Genomic DNA, 17851 nt, shown 5'->3' with positions numbered 1-17851 from the left:
TCTTTGTAGTTTAGTTTCTCCATCTATACAACAGGATTTTTTTTTTTTTTTTTTTTTTTTTTTTTTTTGTCTTGCAGGGATGTTGAAATCTGTTTAAGATTTGTAAGGAAATAGAATTAGTGGAATCGGGAACCGTAGAAGACTTGAAAATGGAATATCTGCCTAGCTGTTAGCTGAGAGATGACATCCTGTTTCCCATTAGCATGTTGTGGTGCATTAAGTATGACATGGGAATTGAGCACCCAGGAGTCTTTTCTGCTCTCTGGGAAAAGATGAAATGGAGTCACTGTGTAAGGCTGGGGCTGGCTCTCCTGTTGTTGCATTGAAGGAAGGCACAGCCCCTCCGCTTAGGAGAGATTTTCTTTGGCTGCAAATTATACAGATACCTCGTGGGTTTTTTTAATGTCTCAGTGCTCAGCAACCTTCTGGTTTTGCAGGGCCAAAGTTTCAGAATTGCATCATAAATACAAAGATAAATGTAAAATAAGCAAAAGGAAAGGGTCATCTGAAGAAAAAAAAATGTTCTTTTTAATAATACAGTAGGAAGTATGGAATTAGAGTGACAATTTTAGTACACTTTGGATCAAAGCAAAATGCGGAGAAGAACAGAGACGTGTTGAATCCACATCATCCAATCTGTTTTCAGTTTTATAACAAAAAATGAGGTTTGTTTTCTTAATCCACAGTTTTGATTTTAAAACATGTCTGAGAGTAGAGGACTGAAACCTTTTTGCGTTCCATAAACTGTCGTTTTTTTTGCTATCAACTTAAAAGCTACTTCTATTGCTGTATGATTTACAAGAAATACTTACACCAGGCAACACACAACAGCTAGCTGGGTAAATATCAGTACATCAGATTTCAGCTTAGTTTAAAAAGGCAGCTATATTTCAAATGTGCTTTGTTACATGAGCCTGACGTGTTCCAAACAACCTTTCTTAGCCAACGTGAATAGTTAGGTTTCCCAGCAGTGTAACGCAAATGGGTCGTTAGCTGCTGTAGAAGTCTGGAGTGTTTTAAGTTAAATCTGGAACTGCTACGCTGTATGGTTCCCATAGGGCTGCAGAGTAATGCGGGTTGACAGACTTACTGCTTCCACTGGCTGTGCTTGTGTCAGCCTCCGGGAAGAAAGGACATGCCAAGTCCCAAGGTGCAAACTGTTTTGTAGCGTGTGTTTTGCTACTGTTTCTGGTGCTTATTCTAAGGATAAGAAAAGCAAGATGCAGGAATAACTGGCTTCACTGTTGCTGCATTCTGAGTTTTAGGTTAACCTGCTTGCTGTCTCAACATTGTTTTTTCTTTTTTCTTTCTTTTTTTCTTTCTTTTTTTTTCCCTCCCCACATACTTCAGTGATCTTCAGAGGCTTGGAGAACTGCAGTCAGAACTGGCAGGGATGGCAGATTTCACTGCAACTTACCTTCAGTGTCAGCTGCTCCTCATCAAGGTTTGACTTCATCTGGGGTTTTTGGGCTGTTCTTCAAAAATGCCCCCCGTCCGTTGCAGTGGTGCTGCCCTTTCATGTTGTGATGTTCATGCTGAAAACTGACGTATGATGAAAGTGTAGGTTCCATGGGTTTCTGATAATCCTGCTTCCCTCCTGTGGCCAATAATTTATGCAGTAACTTTGCCAATGAGCACGCCAGTGCAGATCTCTGCTGTTGTACATAAGGCTTCTGTTGATTACCAGTGCAGATTATTTTCTGACAGAAATCACAATGGAGGCAACTGCTCTGTAGCCTTTTATGTTACGAGAGTAACTTTTCTCTGCTAGTGGCCACTGGAATGAGTTTTGCTAAACTGCTGCTGGAAGTGGGGTTTTTATAGATGATGTTTTGTAGACAGCTTTTTTTGGCACCAGCGTCAAAGGAATCCTTTAGACTTGATTGAGCAAAACATCAGTCGTGCTTTCTTTTACAGTGCTATAATGATCTGTCTGTTTGGTATTAGAAGATGAAGTGGTTGCTTTGACACCACGGCAGCAAACCTTTTCAAAGTCAGCTTCTTGCTGTAAACAGGAACTAATTTTTTGCTTCACTTCTGCCTGCGTAGTATTTGTCTCCTGGCATTCTTTAGGTCTTTGAATGTAAATTATACACATGTATAGCAAGAACTAAAGCAAGCAACAAACAGGTTTCCAGAAGGGACTCAGTAAAAGCTTTGTTATGTAAAACCAGGAAGGAATTTCAGTTTCTTTCCTAAAGGTGTAGCTGCTGGTTGGCATATCTCATGGCAGCCCTTAACTCCTTGGAACACATTTATCACCCAGAGAAGGTATTTTAGTTGAGCGGTGTTACAGTTCAGTACCATCCTAGTTAAATCCAAACTTTTGCCAAAGTGAAATGTCCTGTCCAGGCTGAGGATCAGCATTTGGAGGTGGCTTTGTTGCCCTTCTCCAGGGTTTGGCTGGCGTGAACCAGATGGTTTATCTGGCAAAGAGGAGCGCTCTGTCTGGCTGAAGGACGTAAAAGCTGCATCAGCCGTTCTTGGCTCAAGCTGTAGAATAGTCCATATATCGGTGATGCAGAGGAGTCAGTAATGTGGCTGAAATGAAAAGTAACTTGTAATATCATACAATTAGATATTCTGATGTGGTAGAGAGAACCCGAATGTCAGAGCAGCCCTTTTCAGTACGTTTTTTTTTTTCAATTGCTTCTTTCCCCACAGAAAGAAGCTGTTGGTGGTGGGATGGGGAGTGTGAAGTATCTTCATTTCCCAGCCTCTTGAGGCTCAAAAGGTTCCAAACTTCTAAAGGATCTACATACCCTATGCTTTTAGGGGTAGTTAACGGGGATTCTGGGACCAGCTGAAGTGGAGGATATAGTCTGTATGTTCCTGAGCTTTGGCTACAGCCAGCTTTGTGTGTAGCTGTATCTAAGGTCAGGCAGCTTAAAAAAGGAGGCAGTGATAGAACTCATCCAGTCAAGCTTTCTTAATTTTTTTACACACAAAGCAAATGGGGTGTGGTTGGGCGCTGTGATTTTTGGTTTTTGTGGTTTTTTGTTAACGCAAGTATCATAGATGCTTTACACTCGGTATTCATAGCAACTCCGAGATCCTTGGTGGAGTGGAGGCTGTCATCAGCAAAGTTCAGAAATATGATTATGTGGGTGTGTTTCTGGGGACAGTTGTTATTGTTTCTGCTTTTTGCCTGCAATTTGAGATTGCCCTGATCTTGGTCTCAGGGAGGTGATAAAGCAGTGAGTTATTGTTTTTATAAGCGACTGCATTCTGTGTAAAGTTCTCCTTAAAAAGTACAATGGTTTTGGCTCAGCCAGCCTCTAACCCATAGCTTTGTTAATACTATTCTCAACTTCTGATTTATATTTTCTAGTTGTGTAGGTATCTCTGTGGGTTTATAGAACCGTACATGTTTTGGAGGCCTTAGTTCCCCCTGTTGTATTTAAAAGCACAAAAGAAACCTTTGGCCTGCTTTTTCAATCAACCTGTGGGTGTACAGCTGAGAGACGGGACATCTTCCCTGCTCCCAAGCCCATGGAGCGCAGCGTTACAAGGTTTAAACTGAGCTGGGTATTTATCACCATTTCATGGTTTTCTCCTGTAGGCCTTGCAGGAGAAGCTGTGGAACGTGGCAGCTCCTCTGTACCTGAAACAGAACGCGTTAGCCTCTGCTGCAGCAAAACAGGTGAGGTGGAAGCGTCTGGGTCTGCGTGGAGGCAAGTCCTCAGATACGAGCCCTTCCTCGGCCATGCCACAATAATACACTTCTGACCTTCCACTGCCATACTCTGTCCAAGTAAATCTTAGTCCCCCCAAAGTGGAGTAATTTTTCTTGTCTTCAAAAGATGAGTGGTGAGCGAGAGAGGTTCATAACAACTGTAAAAAGGCAAACATCTTCCGGAGGAGCAAGAAGATCCAGAAAACTGGGCTGCTTGTCCTCACCTCGTTTCTGGGGCAGGTTATGGACCAAATCCTCCTAAAAGCTCTTTCTAAAGCAGTGAAGGTCAACAAGGTGGTTAGGAACAGCCAGAATCCGTTTCCCAAGGGCGAATTTATGCCTCACAAGCATCATTGCTCTCCACAATGGGGAGACTGGTGCTGCGAACAAGGGGAGGGCAGTGGATGTCACATCTCGTGACTTTAGCAAAGCCTTTGGCACAGTCTCGTGCTGTTTCCTTTTCACCAAACTGGCAGGATTCTGGCTGAAGGACTTGGCTGATAAGGCTTCTCCGAATCAAGGAGCCAGCTGATGTGCTGGAAGGCAATGGCTGCTCTTCAGGGTGGGTTGGCTGGGCTGGGGAGTTGGGATGATAGCAATCTCACGGTGTTTGGCATGGGGAACCTGGTGGCTTCATGTTCAATGTGTTGTCCGCAAAGACCAGTGGCACCCTGGACTGTCCTAGTAAGAGTGTAGCCATCGGGTCTGGGGAGGTGATCCTTCCCCTTTATTCAGCCCTGAGGAGATACATCTGGAGGGCTGTGTTGTGTTTTGGCCTCCCCAGTGGAAGGATGATGCTGATGATCTGGGGGAAGTTCAGCAGAGGGCCACCGAGGTGGTCAGGGGCTGGAGCACATTCCCTGCAAGGAGAGGCTGAGGTAACTGGGCTTGTCCAGCCTGGAGAAGAGCAGGCTTCAGAGTGGATTTACTGCTGTCTTCCATTGCCTCATCATAGGATACAGATGAGACAGAGCCAGACTGCTCTGGACAAGAGGCAGTGGGCACGGATCAGAATATGAGAAATTGTGATTAGATATAAAGGGGGAAAATTTACCGTCAGGGTGGTTAAATACTGTAACGGGTTGCCCAGAGCGGTGGGGGGAATCTCTCCATCCTTGGAAGTGTTCACAACTTGATGTGGCCCTGAGTAACTGGATCTAATTAGAGCTGCTCTGAGCAGGGGACCAGGCTGGATGACCTCTGGAGGTCGTACCCAACCTGAGTTATTCTGATTCTGTGATGTAAAAATGATTGGAACCTGGAAAAACTGAAGCTAATCCCTAAGAAAAGGTAAAGGAGAAAGCAAGCTATTAAATAATCTGGGAATGAGTCTAAGGTAAAAGCAAGTTCATGGATCTGCTGGGAAACTCTGCTGACATGTTGAGTCTTCAGTTAATTAAGATGTAATAAGAGGCAGGTACTGCTACGCATCAAAACCTTCTATGCTGTTGACAGTTGTCCCCAGGGGTGAGTAGAAACAAAAGCCTATCAGCTTTTTAAATCTTCCCTAATTGAACTGTCTGTCTTGGGTGCCCTTCTCAGTAGCACTCAAAACCACCCCTGGGAGGTTTTATCTGTTGTGATTGTGAATGTGGATCACTTCCCATCAATGCAAGGTGAGGGAATATTTCCTATTAAAGAATTTGCAAGTTCGTGGCTTCTATACAGTCATCTTGAACTAGACTGTATTAATTTGAGCACTTCTCTCGTCTACTTAAGCCCATCTATTTGACAGAAAAAGTACGGTGAGCAAAACCGTGCAGTGTCATCCTGTCTGTGCTTTTAACCGTGTATCTAAAATAACCCAGAACAATACTTATCATACGATAGTTCCCATCATCAGCTGCAGTACGTAAGTATTGTTGAATGTAAAGTTGTGTTCAAGAGAACTTGTCAAATCTAGCTCCAAAACTGTAAACCTGAGCGGGACCCCTGAGGCTGCTCTGTGTTGCTGCTCACCTTTTGTATTCCAGAGCAGAGAGTGGGAGCCAGCGAGCGCTCTGCCCCTGGAAATTTAAAATGCAGTGTCAAAAGATAGACTGCCAGTGGAGGGAGGGCTTGATTTCAGGCCAGGTTTCGTGAATTATTTCTTTAATACAGCCAAGATAACCTTTTGGTATTAAGTGTCGCTTTGTGCCATGAAGAATTTCACCAAAAGAATGAGACTTGTGGATTAATGTGTTCCTCAGTGTGAGGAAAAATCCCGGAATCTTGCGATCGTGCTTGTGGAAGCGTTTTAACGGAGTCTGATGGTTCCTCACCCCTGTGGTGTCTATCTGACAGATCATGGAAGAAACTTATAAAATGGAGTTCATGTACAACGGAGTGGAGAGCAGGCAAGTGGTCATTATTCACCACATGAGACTGCAGGCGAAGGCGTTACAGCTTATAGTGACTGCGCGTACCACTAGAGGGTAAGGATGACCTGGTGGAGGATCTTCTTAGTCTTACCTATAAGCTTAGTTTTCCTTAAGCTTGGCTTAAATAAACAGCAAGGAGCAATTAGACGCACAAAAGATCGCGGCATGCCAGTAACCATTTGCTAAAGCAGTTCAGAACGCAGAGCCGCCTTTTGCCTTTGGGGTAGCTGTATAGTGCCGCAGCACTAAATCTGATGACAGAATTATTGGGAAGATGTGTTTTGGGAGGTGAGTTCTCTCAGCTATAAACGTACAAATAGGATCAAAATGTTGTAGAGTTGATATTTGGAACCTGTTGAAGTGAGGAACAGTCATGTATCAAAAAGCATGCTAATCATGTTTGCCTCATTAAGTATTAGTTGCTGATTTTTTAGCATCAGAAAAGAGTTGTCTTTTTGATGGATCTGCAACTGACATTTGTGTGACTTCAGACTCAAAACGCTCGTGTGTTTGCCTGGCTTGGGCAATATGAGAGGCTCTGGGTGGTTTGTTTTGGCTGCTGAGGCCAGTGAAGTTACACACGGGTTTGGATGGCTGTAGAATTAGAACTCCGTTTGGTGGGATTAGAGCAAAGGTTAGTATCCTAACTTGTTTGCTTTTGCTCTGAGTTTGTTGCCATCAATTTACTGTGTTGCCATTAGAGGTCCATGATATGTTTGCCTCTTGTTTTGTAGGTGGAGAGGTAATGTTTTCAAATAGTGGCTTTGTGAACTTAATTTTATGCCTTATGCAAATGAATTTTTGTGGGAGGGGGATATGAATGTGGGGAGGGAGATGGCAATTAATTTTTTTTTTCTCTTGCGGGGAACATCTTTATGGCCTCAAAATTGTAAGATCTTGTAGCTTTTAGGAGCTTGAACTGGATTCCAAAACACCTGAATGCTTATAGCCTTACAGACAGTTTTCTTTATTTAAAACTAGAACAAGGAATGTTATCTTCGTTACAGAGTGGAACCCCTTTTTGGGATGTGTGAAAAATTCCTACAAGAAGTGGATTCCTTTCAGAGGTGAGAAATTCCATTGCTTCTTCACTTTATGTTAGAAAGTCCCCTGACCATTGTCATCGGGGAATATTCCATTTGTTTTTCACCTCTTCACATCTCCCTTCCCCTGTTGCTGTCATACATCGGGGACTGCTACCATGAGATAATGGTAAAGCGAGAAGTAAACTCCTTTCTAACTGTGGGATCAGTGGAAGAGCTTTCCTAGGAATATGACAAAAAAGGGAATTTCCTGTCCCTTTATCCCAAATTTCTAAATTGTAAATGAGTGAGTGAACAGTCTGTATGCTCAGGGTTGGAGTCATCTCACCCAGGTGTTGATACTTGCTTTGTAAGACCACTGCTGCTGAAGCACTCACCCAACTTTCCTCTCACTGGAGAGGTATTTCTTTCATTTTCTCCTAATCTGGATGTCTAAAATAAGTCAGATGAGGGATGCCCAGGTTTTTTTCCATTGTCTCAGGAGGGAGTTGGATAGCTAGGCCAGAGATACAGGTATCTAGAGATGGCGGAGCAGAATTCCGTCTCTGGTTTTGATTAAATTCCAGTTTCTTTGTGGTCTGTATGCTTGGCATTTGTGGCTGGTTACGTGATGAGAAGAGGGAACCAAATCTACCCATTCCGTAATGTTTAGCTCATTTGCTAGTAGTGAATAAACTGTTCCTTTGCTTTGTATCTTTTCCTTGCACTGAGTCTCAGGACCAACAAAACTCATTGGTATTTCTCAGCAATTTAACTCCTATACACGGTGATGAATTCTGCAAAAGGGAATCTGGGTGGTGGTAGATCTTGTCATTTAGCTGTGATGTCCCCTGTAAATGGTCAGACGTGTAAAATCCCAGTGTCTAAGTTGGGCAGCCTCAGCGTGCCTGATTTTAGCTGCATCCTATGACAGAGCAGCTGAAAGTTGTTGTCTTCGTAGTCTGTGTAGTGGCAGTTATAGGAACATGAGGTTGTGTATCCCTGCGTGGCCCTCGTAGCCTGTTCAGAGGAGAGTATGGTATTTTTTTTCCACCCTTGCCCAGCTGGTGGAAGAGGTTTCCATTTATTGGTTCTGAGGTCCTGTAGAGCACCACCAGGATCGTGAAAAAAAATCTCACTTCTGGAGGAGCTGAAGCTGCTTTGGGCATGCCTGGTATTCCTGTCTAGGCTTTATAGACTCAGCTGTTGGTGAAGATACAGCGCAACACCGGACTTGAAAAGTGGGGAGGGGAGCCCTTTGTTGGAGAGGTGGTTCCCCTACAGAAATGGTGCTCCCCCCCCCCCCTCCTCCCTGGCCAATTGCAGGAGTATTTACTAGGCTTACACAACTGCTAAATACCGCGGGATAACAACACAGTTGCTGATAATAACAGATAAACCACCAATGACTCAGTCTAACAAAACATCTTCTGCACGCAGGGATGTAGGGTAGTAGCTCAATTTTACTTCTATACAAAGAACAAGAAATACCAAATGGTCTTGTGAGAGCTGTTGTCCCAAGCTATAGAGTGGATTCTATTCTCTGTTCTTGACCTCAAGAACTAGGTAGTTTTGAGTTGTTTGGGTTTTTTTTCTTTTGTCTTACCAATTCTAGTTTACTGTTAAAATTTCACTCCTCAGCTGTAGTAATTAATACTGTCATAAATATTGGTAGAAAAAAACCCCCAACATTCTGGAAACTTTGCTGCAGCAGAAGGTCAGGCAACTCACATATTGGGCGTGTGGATGTGTTAGATCCTGTCAACTATTTAGTTCACCAGATGAAAGTGCACTGCATAAAGAATTAGGCATATGCATGTCTTCCCTGAGAAGTACCAGTTTCAAAAGTGCAAGGCAGCTGTCGTAGGAATGGCTCTTTCATCCAGCTGGTGCTTTGTGACATCGGGATGAGCGTGGAGTACTGGGATTGCTCGCGGTCTCATTCAGTTAGCGCTCTTCCTATCTATGTCGCATTACAGCTGCACGTGCGATCTGCGCGGATGAATCCCTACAATATCTGCTTCTCATGAACGTGTTGTTGATGGGCACCTCAACATTTCTACCTCCTTTTTTGTGGATCTAGTTTCCTTTGCCCACTAGGCTTTGTATTGATGAAGGACCTAAAAAGTGAGATCTGCATAGCCCTTGATATTGTCAATTTGAGCACAAGGTATGGTCCCAACATCACTAGCCAAAATAATCTTTATCTTATGTACGAGACATGCATCAGAAGAGGAATCTACATATCTAACTCTGTTGTTATAATTAAATACAAAGATTAAGTGGTTTGGCTGAAAATAGCAATGCTGTTGAAAATGTTGAAAAAAGTATATGATTTTTGATTTATTCTTAACACAGATGTTTCATCTCTGAGCTCCCACATATGCAAGGGAGTCTTGTAGATAAATTGCTGGACTTAATGCCCAGACTTGTGACATCCAAGCCTTTGGAAGTGGTCAAGATTCTTCAGACAACTCTGCGACAAAGTACCTTCCTCCACCTTCCTCTTCCAGAGCAGGTCAGCTTAACTCAGAGAACTAAAATGCAATATTCTTGCAGACTGTCTTAGCATCTGACTAGATCCTAATACACCATGAAGCTTTTAGAATTCGGGTTCTTGGTCAGTCACAAGTGTTATTCTTTCAAAGGCTTTCTTCTTACCTAACATCCCCAGGACTACTGCTAAAAATACAGACAACTTAATAATTCCTGGTAGTATTTAAAAGAATCCAAAGTTCATGTACAACTTCTCCATTAAGAACAGAAATGATTGTGTGGTTTGTTTTTTTTTTTTTCTTTTTCTCCTCCCCCCACCTCCTTATTTTTGCCAACTACTTTGCCCCTAGTAGCTCCATAGAGCTACTGCGAATATCATTGAGCCTACCGGTGAATCTGATAATCCGCTGAGGTTTACATCGGGGTTGGTAGTGGCACTGGATGTTGATGCAACCCTGGAACATGTGCAGGATCCCCAGGGAACCGTTAAAGTTCAGGTAAGCAGTCACTTGATATCGATGCAAACAAAATTGCATCTTAGGGTTAAGGTTGTCAATACTTCTAAATTGCAAATAATTATACACTCTGTTAGTAACAGTGTTGGATTTCTGTCTTTTATGACCAAACATTCGGAAACTGGTCTGTATGTTGTGCGCTGAGTTGACTTGTGTGCAGTTCCTGAGGCTTTGAGTACTGCGGTGCCATTCTGTGCTCCACACAGTGCTTCCACATGCACTCAGCATATTATGGACATGAGCATAAATAAACGCTCGTGAACTTCCAGCTTGAGTAGTGGGAGAAAGAGGAGCAAAAGAAGCTGTTCTGAATGGTACAGAAGTATGCAGGCTCTCTGCTCTCTGTAATTACAACTTAAAATTTCTTCCTGCTGCTGAAATACTGGTTTCAAATGCAGCTCCGGAGGTAGGTGGGGTGTGATGCCAAGTAAAATATGCAAATTCACAGCATAACAAAGGAATTAAAAATCTCTGTTTACAATGCAGAGAAAGAAGCTGATGTATTTTTTTTTTTTCCACCTGTGCTGTGAGTCTGATTGGCCAGTGTGTGGCCATTACATCCAGGGCAACTAGACTCCTGGCTTCATGATAAAGCACACCCCCTTGCCTTCCAAACTCAAACAGAAAACACCAAAGTAATGCACGCTGTGAAAATCCCCTGTCCAGTTGTCATTCAGTTGTTTCATCTCTCTTTTTTTTTTTTTTTTTTTTTTCTTATTTTTTTTATTTCTCTACCCCCACCCCTCCAGGTATTGTATCCAGATGGACAAGCACAGCTAATCCATCCTAAACCAGCTGACTTTCGAAATCCTGGTCCTGGAAGGCACAGACTGATAACTCAGGTTTACCTCTCACACACAGCCTGGACAGGTAACATTAATGATACAGATTTACGTGATTGTGTTGCTGCACTTTTCTAAGATAAGAATGTGTCTTCCTTCATCCCAGTCTCCTGCACATGAGAGCTATGTGCCCACCGTCTTGGGGGCTTGGAGGATCCTGGAGTCTACAGCTGTTGATGCTGCCTGCTGTGTTGCTCAGGTTTCTGTTTTTGCAGCCTCTGAGCACATACATCGCTCCCTGGGTGACAGGGCAGTGCTACTGCACAGGGCTCTAGGGGGGCTGCTCTCATGGTGCTTGCTACGTGCTGGGGGCTGCACCTGCAGTCTCCCAGCGCTGGGAGCCTTTGCACAGGAGCATGTACACAAGGTGAGCTCACCCCTTTCCGTGCAGAGCGGTATCAGTTGTAGGAGTCAGATCTGCATCCTCTTTTAATGGCAAGGAGTCCGGGTAAACTGCCTCATTGTAACTCACTGGTTTAGATCTGACAGGTATTTGAGCGTGGCAGAGAACCTTTGGAACTGTGTGTACTCGACAGTACAGTTTCACTGCTGATTAAACTTTCACCTTTTTAACACCCCAAAACCCCACCGTTTAGCTCTGAAATAAGCAGCTCCACCGTCCCCATTCCGGCTCGGTTGGCTTTCACACTTCCCCATGAAGGCACTTCAGTAATTGGTTTGCGGGCTTCAAACAACAAAAGCAGAGAGTATTTGTTCGCAGCTCCCTTTGTCCTGTTTTCTTTTAATCCCTTCATGTTTATTCAAAAGTGTGGAGTTTTTTTCTGAGCAGTTTATTAATAGGATTTAATGATTTATTTTTTTTTTAACCAACAGATTTTTGTTTAGCACCATGTTCTTTCACGTATTCCTTTTTATATACCGCTTCCATGGTGTACATGTTCATCCCACTATCTTTGTTTTGTTTTGGAGAAGAAAAAACGGTGTTGTTTCTACACCTGGAAGTGTCTGGATTTAAAGGTTGATCCTGTACCAGAGAGAGCTGAATCAAGTTCTTATTTCTGCTTCCACAGCATTCACTGGGAGGGTGTTTTTAAGCGTGGCCCGTCCTGGTGCCTCCCCTAGCCATTATTTTAGCTATTAACTTTGAAATTGGCACTTAGGCATATAAAACGTGGGAAGAACACTGAGCTGGGAGGGGTTCAGGAAACAGGGTCAGAATTGAAAGTAGAGAAATCGCCTTAATTCAAGACAATGGAACTTACTGAAGACCAGTAACAAGTGTGTGCTTAGGGAGGAGAATGCCCAAACGCAAAGCACGGCTTCACCGAGAGGTGTATGGCACGAGCAGTAGGGGTGACTGCAGGCTACAAATAAGGGTCGACAGGATGGTGAGCAGGTGAGTCTCGGGGAGGTGTTAGCTGAGCTGTGGGATGGCTGTGGGAAAAGGTTATTTCTTGTGTTCTGTCTGGTGCTGATGACATCTCAGCTGGAGAACTGCTGCAGTCCTGGGCGTTGCATCTTAAAATGGGGTGGGTTTCATTTAGGTGTCAGTGATGTGGTTCTGCTGTGGGTTAACCCTCGTGTACAGTTAAGCCCCACGCAGCACCTGGTGGCTGCCCCCTGCCCCCAGTGGGATGATGGGGAAGAGAATCAGAAGGGCAAAAGTGAGAAAACTCATGAATACTGCACTGTTCAGCAGTAGCTAAAGAGTTATCAACACCATTTCGGTCACAAATCCAAAACATAGCACCATGTGAGCTACTGGGAAGGAAAATTAACTGTATCCCAGCCAAAACCAGTACAAGTCCATAGGGAAAACCTAAAGGAATTGTGGTTTTCAGTCGAGAAAGGAAAATTTTGATGGGGATATAGTCCAGCATGCAGCTCAGAGTCATACTGTATAGACCAAAAGCCCATTTTTGTTACTATCACTGGGAGAAGAACGAAGTGAAATCATCTTCACTGTTCAGCATCTTTGTTGGCAACATGGACGCTGGGATCAAGCGCATCTTCAGCGAGTTTGCTGATAACCCCAAGCTGAGTGGTGCGGCTGACACACCTGGGACAGGATGCCATCTGGAGGGACCTTGGCAGGCTTCAGGAGTGGGCCAGTATAAACCTCATGAAGTTCAACAAGGCCAAGTGCAAGGTCCTGCACGTGGGTTGGAGTCATGTCCAGTAGCAAACACAGGCTGGGCGGAGAAGGGTTTGAGAGCAGCCCTGAGGAGAAGGACTTGGGGGTGCTGGTGGATGAAAAGCTCAACATGGCTGAGCGATGTGCGCTCACACCCAGAAAGCCACCCGTGCCCTGGGCTGCATCCCCAGCAGCGTGGCCGGCAGGGCAAGGGAGGGGGCTCTGCCCCTCTGCTCCCCTCTGCTGAGACCCCCCCACAGCGCTGCGTCCAGCTCGGGGGTCCTCAGCATCAGAAGGACACGGACCCGTTGGAGCGGGCCCGTCGGAGGCCACGGAGCTGGTCAGAGGGCTGGAGCCCCTCTGCTGTGGGGACAGGCTGGGAGAGCTGGGGCTGTGCAGCCTGGGGAGGAGAAGGCTCCGGGGAGACCTTAGAGCAGCTCCCAGTGCCTGGAGGGGCCGACAGGAAAGCTGGGGAGGGGCTTTGGGCAAGGGCAGGGAGCGGTGGGACAGGGGGGAATGGCTTGAAGCTGAGAGAGGGGAGATTTAGGTTGGACGTGAGGAAGAAACCCTTCCCCGTGAGGGCGGCGAGGCGCTGGCCCAGGCTGCCCAGAGCAGCTGTGGGTGCCCCATCCCTGGCAGGGCTCAAGGCCAGGCTGGACGGGGCTGGGAGCAGCCTGGGCTGGGGGGAGGGGGCCCTGCCCCTAGCGGGGGTGGGACTGGGTGGTCTGTACAGCTCCCTTCCACACAAACCATTCTGTGATCCTATGATCTTACGGACAGTATTGGGATATAGCTGCTGTGGTGGTGAGAGAGGGGACAAGGCTGTCTGGCAGTGTAAAATCCTCCAGCAGAAGAGAGTCTTCAAGCAATCCGCTGCGCTGTGAGTCGTGCCAGACGTCATCTGGATCTACATAATTTTGCCATAAATGGAGCAAGGCCTGCTAGTTCTGTGGTGGTTTTATGATTTTATTACGATTTTGTTGCATTTACTTTTAACAGTTATTTTTGAAAGTTGCTATTTGTAAGTTAGTCGTTGAGATTCTCATTTTAAGTGATGACAAGGGCGGGACGGAACCCTAAAACCATATTTAATTCTGCTGTGCTGAATGTAATGAAAAAGTTGAATTTTCAGATACCGCGTTGGATTCTGGTTAGCCCAGAGTGGCTCTGTATTTTACCCAGCATATGTGAGAGAAAATTTCATTCAGTATTGGTTGTTCGCTGTGTGATCCCAGTCACATTTGGGTTATTGTTTGGGTTTTTTTCTCTGCAGAGCCATGTCAGATTGAAGTGCGGTTGCTGCTGGCTTACAATTCCAACAGGAGCAAGGCATCTGCTAAAATTCCAAAATCTACCTGGAGCGAGAGCTTGGAGGCTCTCCCACAATCTGAAAACGGCATAGAAGGGACCATACCCCTCAGCAAACCTGTCAAAGTTTATATAATGCCCAAACCTGCCAGACGGTGAAGGCTGTCGCTAAAAGAAATGTATTTATGGGGTCGTTGTGTTATGTGAAAGCAATATGCTGTGTTCCAAGGTAGTGAACCAAACCAAAACACTTTCATACTTGCATAAAAGAAAGTCAACCATAGAAATAAAGCTGCTGAAGAGCCATTGGTCTGCTCTTAAGAAGCAGAAAGACCAATACAGGAGTTATTCAGCCAACTGAGAGTAGTTTCCAGAAAATGCACGTGATTCTATATTGAATCAACAAGATCAAGACAGTTCTTAGTCAGCATTCTCATAATTTCATTGGGCTGTATCTTCAGTTTTTAATCAAAAGTTTCTTTTCAAGGCCTCTAGGTTTTCTGCTAGGTATTTACTAAGGTATTTACTATGTAAATGCTTAGGCACATAAATCAACATTTTTTTTACAGTACTCTGAAACAAAGCTGAGGAGTTCAGGGGTTTTATGGGGGTTTGTTGGGGTGGGTTTGTTGTGGGGTTTGGGGGTTTATTGGTTTTGAATGTCAAAAACTTGCATTTGTGCATTGATACTTAAATTCTTAGTAAAAAAAGAAAATATTCTAAAGTGCTTTTCTTGCGTAGGAACTGCACCTCAAAGTGAAATTGCCAATTGCCATAGGCTAAATCCTGAGCTATTTTATATTTTACATCCTCTACAGCTGTAGTGAAGCTAGTAATTCTGGGGAGGGCACAGGTTGTTCGTGTTGCAGTGTGGGGAGAGGAGGAACTGCTGGTGCAAGCAGCAGAACTTCAGTTAGCAGGACATGGAGTTTAATTGAGTTACAGCCACGAAACAGTACGTTACTACTTTTGTTTACGTAAAATGGAGTCAAACATATTAATTTCTGAATTGTGATCCAACTCTTTGGGTTGCACATTTGTATGTCTGTATGAACAATGCGATTAAATACCATGGGTTGGAAAATTACTCCATCCCACAGAGTTTTAGGGAATCTGTTTCTGTGTGGGGATCTTGGCCTGAACCAATCTTACTGGGATGAGAAAATCTGTTCGGTGTTCCGGTTCGGCAGCAGTTTTGGCAGTCAGAACTCATTTCTGATCAGCTGAAGTAGCCAAAGATGCTCTTGATTAAGCAGAAGTCAGGCAGCTTGTCCGTGTTCCCCTAAGGAGGTACGCAGGGAATACGGAGGGACAAGAACTTTCTAAAAATTAGATCCTTCGGCATTCCTGTTGTAAAATGCCTGTGCATCGCTCCTGTATGCAAGGCTTCAGCGGACTGAGGAACTTCCTACAATTTGTGGCAATCCTTTGGTAGGATTTTCTAGGAGCACTTAATGTGAGAAACTTTATAGTGCAGCAGCCAAGCGTTACCTGTGTCCATCAAGCAATTGTTAAAAAAGGTGTATTTTTAGCAAGTAAATGAAGCAGTGAAGAAATATTTTCCAGTTGTACAGAGATCAACGTAAATAATAACCCCTTGTGTGCTTTCCTACAATAAAATTGGAAAACTTGTGCTAATTTTGCTTCCTGTATTTCATGAGTGAACATGTGTGCCTGTGCAGTCCTAGGCTAAGAAGGGATTACTGCAAGTTTTTTTGTGACTCTTAAAATTATTTATATTTTGGTTTTTTGTGACTATTTTAATTACTTAAAAATATTTTAGCACCGACATGTTGTGGGCCAAAGACTCATAACCATAAAACTATTTAGCTGCTTTAGTTATTCTTGAATTAAATATCCCTTCTTAGTGCAGCTGCTCTTACAAAGGTGTTTTTTGGTATTTCACCTTTAGGGCACTGCGTTGAAAACTTCTTGCACGTGTAACAGCCGAGCTGTTACCATCCGATTCCTCTTTGGCATCCTCGGTGCAGTTCCCAGTGGACAGGGTTGACGGACATCTCTTATTATGAAGCTGTGTCCGGGCAGATAATTGATGAGTTGCGTGAGCTCATTACAGACTTCCCCCCGTCGCCCCTTTCAATTTTACATTTCACCCCTATTTCTGCATTTTGTCATCCCGATAAAGACGTTCATGTCCATGGTGTCCCTCTGCTCCCGGCCACGACTGATGCTGTGATAGGCACAGCCCTGCCTGCCGCCCGTTTCGGCGCAGGGCGGTAGCGACGGGCAGCACAGCCAAGCTTTTGTGCTCCTCCCAGGCCTGCAGATAACCCCCCCGGGGCCTGGCATGAGCCAGCTGTCTGGCATCAGCTCTGCCTTTCCTCAGCGCAGTTGGGCTGCTCTGAGTATTTGAGCATAACTTAGTATTTGAGTTGTGATTTATTGTTTGTTCCCAGGCCACAGATGACCAAACAGCTATTCCGTTCTGGCCAGAATTCCCACCCCCACTTTCAGCATCAAAATATTGGCATCTTCCTTTGAGCACTGCACTGGAACAAATTTATATTATTTTGCTCCCCTTGTGTTATGCTTGAGCTCCTTTATATGACGTAGCAGGCAAAGATCACTTGCCACAAGAATCAGACTTTGAAGGGCTACAGAAAAGTTCTTAATCTGTGATTTCAAGATGTCTAAAACCACTTGTAAATGTAAGACTGCTGTGAATGTTCCCAGTCTCCTAATGGAATTATTCCAATAGTTGGCTTTTCTTGATGTCATCCTGTAGTTTTTTCTCTGATTCCTAGTTTGAAGCAGTCTTGCAAACATAAAATCACAGAACAATCTGAGTTGGAAGGGACCTTCCAGACCACCCACTCCCACCCCTGCCAGGGCAGGGCCCCCTCCCCCCAGCCCAGGCTGCTCCCAGCCCCGTCCAGCCTGGCCTTGAGCCCTGCCAGGGATGGGGCACCCACAGCTGCTCTGGGCAGCCTGAGCCACTCTCATGGTAAAGAATTTCTTCCTTGGGTCCAATCTAAACCCACCCTCTTTCCATTCAAAACGGTTGCCCCATGTCCTATCCCTACAGGCCCTAGTAAAACATCCCTTACAAATACGTTGTGTTGTAGCAGGTCTTTCTGTGCAGCACGCTACCACTCTGTTGCTGCTGCCCTTTCCCTTCTTACTCAGTAGGTTTGCTTTTGTTTTGTTATTTTTCCGTTGTGGTTTGTTGTTTTGGTTTTTTTTTTTTAAAGCTGCTTACGCCTTGATCTCCAGTGTATTTTAGCTTACTTTCTCTTTAAAAGATGCATTTTCACACCATGTTCCAACGTATGGGAAATCTGAAAGGAAATTTGTGTAATCTATTTTTTTTCCATTTTTTAAAATCTAGATGTTGACTTTTCCATCCCATCCCCAGGTTTGAGGCATTTAGGCTTTTCTGCTCTCAAAAACACTGGAGTTCGTGCTCTGTGGAGCTCCAGGGCTTCGTGTCATCTCAGAATTGCCTCCACCCGCTCACCCGTTGTCCTTGAATTTTGGAGGATTGTTGGACTTCTGTACTGCAGTAGCCTAAAAGAT

At 44.5% G+C, this 17851-nt stretch overlaps 1 protein-coding gene across 4 annotated transcripts in view; it reads left to right on the top strand.

The window, feature by feature from the left end:
• The window catches only part of INTS4 (integrator complex subunit 4), a 39405-nt gene extending 23453 nt beyond the window's left edge, over nt 1-15952 (top strand). For 2 of the 4 annotated variants that reach the window (XM_040583476.1, XM_040583473.1), the window contains exons 16-23: nt 1351-1444; nt 3563-3643; nt 5960-6090; nt 7044-7103; nt 9417-9576; nt 9908-10051; nt 10819-10939; nt 14280-15952. In XM_040583476.1, the coding sequence (XP_040439410.1) occupies nt 1351-1444; nt 3563-3643; nt 5960-6090; nt 7044-7103; nt 9417-9576; nt 9908-10051; nt 10819-10939; nt 14280-14473 (985 nt within the window). In that variant the 3' untranslated portion in view covers nt 14474-15952. Of the gene's footprint in view, nt 1-1350; nt 1445-3562; nt 3644-5955; nt 6091-7043; nt 7104-9416; nt 9577-9904; nt 10052-10818; nt 10940-14279 lie in introns of those variants that run through there. The other 2 variants (XM_040583475.1, XM_040583477.1) reach the window with 2 other exon arrangements.
• Nucleotides 15953-17851: the final 1899 nt, after the last annotated feature.

This window comes from Falco naumanni, chromosome 2 (genome assembly GCF_017639655.2).
Source record: "Falco naumanni isolate bFalNau1 chromosome 2, bFalNau1.pat, whole genome shotgun sequence".
Taxonomy (NCBI): Eukaryota; Metazoa; Chordata; class Aves; order Falconiformes; family Falconidae; genus Falco; species Falco naumanni.
This window is presented reverse-complemented; position numbering and strand designations above follow the sequence as displayed.